The following is a 7,571-nucleotide window of genomic DNA, read 5'->3' on the forward strand; positions in this document are numbered from 1 at the left end:
AAAAGATTAATTTTTAAGATAATGAAATTTTCAACAAAATAGTTGAATTTTAGCCAAATATACTACAAATTTCTATAGAATTTCACTAAACAATGAATTTTCAATTTTAAAAAACGAATGATCAACAAAATAGTTGAATTTTCTTATAGGGTTATTAATTCAGTTCGAATTTAGACGCGAAAATAAAAAAATAAAATAAAAAAATTGAGGTAATACTGACTTTTTGTATGTGATTGATTTCATCGTGTCTCCTTTTTTGATTTCTTGTGATTTTTCGATCTGTGGAATCCGCGAGCAAATCGGTTGCTGGATTTCTCTCGCTGTTTTTCCAAGTGCGGTCGCTCATGTCGAACCTGCTGGACATAATCCTGTCCCTTGGAACCCATTCGTCCAGTCTTCTGTTATAACCTTCATAGTGAACGTAGTATTCATAATGACTTTCTCCCTCATTGTAACGAGTTTGTATGATCTCGGCGGGATCTAAAATTATAAAAACAAAGTCTACGTGTACCAACAAAAATAATTTTAAGAGAATCAGGATGGCCGTTTTAATCGACGAAATAAATTCCCGGTCATTTCCCGGTTCGCAAAACATTTTTCACGGTCAATGAAATTCAAAAAATGGAACTCTAAAGCTAAAAGATTTTCCATCTGAGGTACTAAAAACTGAACTGCAAATGAAAGCACTCAAAGTGGAACTGTTAAATTTTTTAAAATTAAAATTGAAATTTAAAAGTTTTTAATAAAAAAATTTTGTATTCAAATGCTCAATAATATACGCGTATAAAATTGAAGGTACTAACATTTGTCAATATAAAAATATATAAATTCACGATATCATTTTCAATGCTCTAAATTAAAAAATCAATCGATGAACTTTAATATTTTCAAAATTATATAATTTTAAGGAAAAGCTAGAAACAAAAAATATTGAAAAATTTTTAACTGATTACTTTTTAATCAGAAATACAGATAAACTGTCAACCAAAACTAAGTAATTAAATTTTAAGTTAAAAATATAACTTTCCACACAAAAAAAAATAACCTTCAGAAAAATATTTACATTTTTAAAACAAAGCGATGAATTTTCAAATAAAATGGTAAATATTTCACTGGAATAGTTGAATTTTAAACCAGAAAGATAAAATTTTGATAATCATTGAATTTTTAACTAAATGAAAAATATTTAACTGGAATACTTAAATTTTTAACGGAAAAGAAGTGCATTCTAGACCTAAAAGATGAATTTTCAACTAAATGATAAATATTTAACTAGAATTTTTAACCGAAAAAAAGAATTTTTGAACTAGATGATTAATTTTCAAGTGAAAAGATTAATTTATTACCAACAACTAGAAAAAGATAATTTACTATCAAAAGATGATAGATTTTTTAAAACAAAATACGTGCATTTTCAACAAAATAGTTGAATTTTCAATTTGAAAAAGACAACGTTTCATACAAATTGTTTTATTTTCAACTAGAAAAGATCAATTTTCAACAAAAAATAGAATAGTTAATTTTTCAGTTAAAGAACTTAAGTTTCAACCAAACTGATAAACTTTCAACTAAAATTATAAATCTGTAAGAGAAATAGTTGAATTTTATGCCAAAAAGTAAATTTTTCTACCATAAATATTAATTCTCTACAAAAAAGGAAAAGTTTTTTACAAAGTAGATAAATTTTCGAACAACTAGTTTAATTTCTAAATAAAAAATATTAATTTGCAATTAGTAGTTGAATTTTCACCTACAAAATATACAATTTTAACCAAAAATAGAATGGTTAATTTATCTGTTAAAAATCTAATTCTTCGGCAAAAAAAACAAAAAAGATTTTCAGTAAAATAGTTCAATTTTCCACTGGAATAGTTGAATTGTTAGTTAAAAAAATTGTTTTTCAACATTTTCAACCAGATATGAACTTCAAATTAAAATTATGAATGTGGATAAATCCATTTTTTGAAAAAATAAGAAAATGATGTTTTAATCGACGAAATAAATTCCTGGTCATTTCCTGGTTCGCAAAAATTGTTCACGGTCAATAAAATTTAAAAAATGAAACACTGAAGCTAAAAAATTTTCCACTTAAGGAAATAAAAACTGAGCTGAAAAAATAATTTTAATTGGTTAAATTATTATTTAGATTGGTTTTCAATTAAAAATTATATTGGAAAATTTTTCAAACTCCTAAATATCTCTTAAAATTACTCAAACTTTTTCTACAAATATTAACTTCTAAATTATTCATCAAAATACAAAATTTTCATATTATTATGAAGTTATTTTTAAGCCGAAAAAAGTTTATAAATATTCAGTCACACGTTCAAATTTTGTTTAATGACTAAGACTTTCAAATTGAAAACTAAGTTTTAACGTTAAAACCTGAAAATTCTTAAATTTTGAACTGGTTTAAAATCGTTTTCTCAAATTGTTTTTGTTCACTTTTTATTATTTAAGGAACAGATAAAATTTAAAAAAAAATTTATTTATTAAATAAAAATGTTTTTTATCCAAAATTTTCAACATCAAAGGCTTTTATTTGTTATTTGTTCGAGTTTTTAACAAAGAATTTAAAGATATGTACCTGAAGTTCTGAACGTTCAAATGAACGAAATATTTTTTCCAATTCTATTTTATCCATAAATATTGTTCCAAATAAAATTAAAAAAATGTATTATAATTTTGTTTTAGTAAATATATTATTCCCAATAAATATTACCCAACATTCTAGCAATTTTTATAGTTTACAAAATCATCAGTAAGAAAATTCGTTCATTTGAACGTTCAGAACTTCAAGCACATATTAAAGATTCTGTAAATTATACATGTAGGCTTAAAAATAGAAATTTTTAATGGAAAATTTTAAAAGTTAAAAAATTTTCAATTACGCATTGTAAGCTAATAAATATTAAAAATAATAATATCATAATTGAAAGACATAGAAATTCAACTAATTATTTAAAAACTGTTGAAATCGAACGTGGACAGATTTTTCGTCTACAAATTTGTAAAATTCCCGGTAAAAAAAAATTCACTGTCATTTCCCCGTTCTCAACAAATTTCCGGTCATTTCCCGGTCCAGCGGTCACCCTGATACGGTTTGTTGAAAAATCACCCTTTTTGGCAGAAAATTAATCTTCTTGTTTGAAAATTAATCTTTCTGCCTAAAAATAATGCATCTTTTTATTGAAAATTCAAGTAGTTTCAGTTAAATATTCATCATTTTAATTTGAAAACACATGTTTTTGGTTGAAGATTAAAGTTTTTGGTTAAAATCCACTTTACTCTTTTAAAATTCATTTATTCCAGTAGAAGATTCGTCATTTTCGTTCAAAATTCAACTATTTGGTTGAAAAATTGACTTTTTCAGATAAAAATATAACTATTTTGTTAAAAATCGTCTTTTTTGGTAAACACTTATTCTTCCTATTTGAAAATTAATTCTCTTGTTTGGAAATTTATCTTTTTTGCTAAATATTTAAGAATTATTTACTATTTTATTTGATAATTTATTTTTCTGCTTAAAAATTTAACCATTTTGTTGAAAGTTAAACTCTTTTGTTTTAGTTTAAAATCCATCTCTTTGGTTAAAGAATTATCTTTTTTTTTTTTAGTTGAAAATTTGTTTTATTTAATTGAATTTGATTGAAAGTTCAATTATCCTAGTTAAATATTCCATGATTTTTATTTAAAAAAAAGCATTCTCTTTGGTTGCCAATCAGCCTTTTTGGAAGGAAAATTCATGTATTTTGTTGAAAAAATCGTCTTTTTGGCAGAAGATTAATCTTCTGGGCTGAAAACTGATCTTTTTGGTTGAAAATTAAACTATTCCCGTTAAACATTCATCATTTTCGTTGCAAATTTATCAATTTAGTTCAAAACTGATCTTTTTTTTTCAAAAGTCAACTATTTTGTTGAAAATTCATTTATTTCATTGAAAATCCGTACAGTTTGTTGAAAAATCGTCTTTTTTGGTAAAAAATTAATCTTCTTTTTGAGAATTAATCTTCTTATTTGAAAATTAACCCTATTTCTTGTTCATTTCTCTTATTTTAAAAATACATTTGTTTAATTTCAATATTCAACTATTTGGTTGAAAAATTGACTTTTTCAGATAAAAATGTAACTATTCTGTAAAAAATTCGTGTATTTTGTTGAAAATCGTTTTTTTTTTTGTAGACAATTATTCTAATTATATAAAAATTAATCCTCTTGTTTGAAAATTTATGCTTTTCGCTAAATATCTAAGAATTATTAACTTTTTTAATTGATAATTTATCTTTCTGGTTAAAAATTGATCGCTTTTAGTTAAAAATTCGACTATTTGGTTGAAAATTTAACTGTTTGGTTAAAAATGCATACATCGTGTTGAAAATGCAGTATTTTCTTGTTTGGAAATTAATCTCTTTGGTTGAAAATTCACCTATCCAGGTAAAAATTCATCACTAGTTAAAGTTAGTATTTTTTTTTTATTGATGAATTTTTTAATTATTAATTATGATTAATGATTGTCGTTAATTATATGTTAAAACTTGATAAATTACACATATAATCAGTTAAATTTTTATCCTTCAAAATTTAACAATTTCCAGATTTTAACGTTAAAAATTAAATTATTTCAATTAGAATTTTGACATTCTTAGTGTAGTCAAACACATGTAAACGCCCTATTTAAACTTTATAAACTATTTTCAAATTTAAAATAACTTTAAAATAGCAAATAGTCTACTGCCTAATTTAAAACAAAATACATATTTTTCAGATTTCGAACAAAAAATTCAGAAACTTTTGAAGAATTATGAAAGGCTTCAAAAGAATAAAAAAAAAATTTTCTCAAGATTTCTAGGTAATTTAAAAGTGACCGTTTTTGTAAAAGAAAAAATTTCTCAGTTCTGAATTTTAAATTTGGCAAATTGAAGTTTAAACATTGTTAAACGTTTTACAAATTTTAAACTTTGATCAATTTTCAAAAATTGAAATTTCCCTATTTAAATCCGAAATCTAAATTCTTTTTGAAAAATTCTCTGTTTAAATCCAGAATTTTAATTCTTTTCGAAAATTTTCCATTTCAACTAATTTCAAGTATTATAACTTTTTGAAAAAATTCCTTGTTCCAATTCGTGATTTAATTTTTTTCGAAAATACCTTGTTTTAAGACAGGAAAATAATTGCTTTTGTAAAAGAAAAAAGTTCTCAGTTCTGAATTTTAAATTTGGCAAATTGAAGTTTAAACGTTGTTAAACGTTTTACAAATCTTAAACTTTGATCAATTTTCAAAAATTGAAATTTCCCTATTTAAATCCGAAATCTAAATTCTTTTTGAAAAATTCTCTGTTTAAATCCAGAATTTTAATTCTTTTCGAAAATTTTCCATTTCAACTAATTTCAAGTATTATAACTTTTTGAAAAAATTCCTTGTTCCAATTCGTGATTTAATTTTTTTCGAAAATACCTTGTTTTAAGACAGGAAAATAATTTTGTCGAAAAAATTCAATTTTCCATTGAGAATTGCTATTCTCCTGGATAAATTCCAGTTCCAACTCAGAATTCGTTGGAAATTGAAAATTCCTTCTTCAAATCCGTTTCCAAAAAGAATTAGAATTTTTGTAAAATTCCCTTCAATTCAAAATTATAATTCTTTGGAAAAATTTCCTGTTCCAATTCCGAATTTTGTTATTATTCTGAATTATGTTTTGTTTAATTATTTTAATTTTAAATAGTTGAAAAATCCCTAAAATGCTTCAAAATTCTATTTGAAGATCTTGAGACATCTACATGTTGTTGAAATTTTTTCCGAATTCAAAAATATTATTAAAAGTTTTTCACAACGTCTAAATATCTAATAAAATTATTCGAATTTCAAATAATGAAAAAAAATCAGTTTTGGTATTAATAGCCGGGCTTTATCGGTACACGTAGACACTTCGTTTAAATTATTTGAAATAATTTCAAATTTTTAATTAATTTTGAATTTTTTCAAAACTTCTAAATATTTCTTCAACTTACTCGATTTGTTCTAAGAATAATAGGGGCTCAATTCTTATTTATACATAAAAATTTAATAAGTTGACTTACAAACGACTTTTTCAACAAAATACTTGAATTTTACCCAAAAAAGGATAATTCGCAACCAAAGAGAATGCTTTTTTTAAAACTAAAATCATGGAATATTCAATTAGAAGTTACATTTTCAGTTAAAAAAAATAATAATTTGACACAAAAAAGAACTAATTTCCAAAAAAAGATTACATTTACAACAAGATGAATTATTTAAACCAAAATGATAAATATTCAACCGGAATCGTTCAATTCTAAAAAAAAAAAGGAATTTTCAACGAAAATGATGAATATTTAACTAGAATAATTGAGCTTTCAATCAAATTCAATTAAATGAAACAAATTTTCAACTAAAAAAAATATTCTTCTGGAAGTTACATCTAAAGTTTAAACAAATTAATTTTTAACAAAAATTGCACAAAATATCAAAAATTTTATCTGGGATAGTTAAATTTTATTTGAATTACATTTTTTAAATTGAATTTTCATTAAAAAAAAATTCATTCTGCACGAAAAATGTAGTTGATGTTTCAACCAAAGAAGATTGTGGTTTTTAATAAAAAACTAATTATTTCAACAAATAAAATAGAAGTCAAATTTTCAATTAAAAAAAAAAAAATAGTTTATAAATCGAAAAGGAATCAAATTTTCAACAAAATAGTTCAATGAAGTAGTATAAAGCTCCTCTTACAAACTAAGAATCTTTGTCACCCAATTCTATATTGAAATTAAAAAAAAAAAGCTTTCTTCTTTAAAGGGGGAGGGTCGGTAAGGCCGGTTTTTGGCCTAATTTATTTTGGGACCAAAAAATCTGAAAAAATCATGGTAGTATCTTATAAGTATCCCGAGTCGATTGCACGCTAAACGACCTTTTCGGGGTCGCCGAATACAAATCTGGCGTCCTTTGACTTTTATCGCGTCAGGTTCAAGGTCATTGGAAGGTCAAATCGAGAGAAAACGGTAAAAAAACTCCAAAAAAATACGTTATAGGTTTTTGGAGTCGCTAATTACGAATCTGGCATCCGTTGAACTCTTATCGCTTCAGGTTCAAGGTCATTTGAAGGTCAAATCGAAAAAAACCAGTAAAAAAATTAAAAAAAATATTTTATAGGTTTTTGGGGTCGCTGGTTATGAACCTGGTGTCCGCTGACCTTTATCGCGTCAGGTTCAAAGTCATTTGAAAGTCAAATCGATAAAAAACGCTGAAAAAATAAAAAAATGTCATTCCCATGACCTTGAACCTGACGCGATAAAGGTCAGCGGACACCAGATTCGTAATCAGCGACCTCAAAAACCTATAACATATTTTTTAATATTTTTTTACAGTTTTTTCTCGATTTGACCTTCAAATGACCTTGAACCTGAAGCGTGGTGTTTCCTATATTTGTAGGCGGGTGGGGGTGGCTGGGGGGTAGTCCGTGTAGCGTGCAATCGACTCGGGATACTTATAAGATACTACCATGATTTTTTCAGATTTTTTGGTCCAAAAATAAATTAGGCCAAAAACCGGC

General features: G+C 24.9%; 1 protein-coding gene across 1 annotated transcript in view; it reads right to left on the reverse strand.

Moving 5' to 3' along the window:
• LOC117181924 (histone acetyltransferase KAT8) overlaps positions 1–7,571 on the reverse strand; it is a 34,186-nt gene that overhangs the window by 24,145 nt on the left and 2,470 nt on the right. Inside the window, exon 2 of the mRNA XM_033374947.1 lies at positions 221–480. Within this exon, the coding sequence (XP_033230838.1) occupies positions 221–480 (260 nt within the window). The remainder of the gene's footprint in view (positions 1–220; positions 481–7,571) is intronic.

The sequence above is a fragment of the Belonocnema kinseyi genome, chromosome 10 (assembly GCF_010883055.1).
Source record: "Belonocnema kinseyi isolate 2016_QV_RU_SX_M_011 chromosome 10, B_treatae_v1, whole genome shotgun sequence".
Lineage (NCBI taxonomy): Eukaryota > Metazoa > Arthropoda > Insecta > Hymenoptera > Cynipidae > Belonocnema > Belonocnema kinseyi.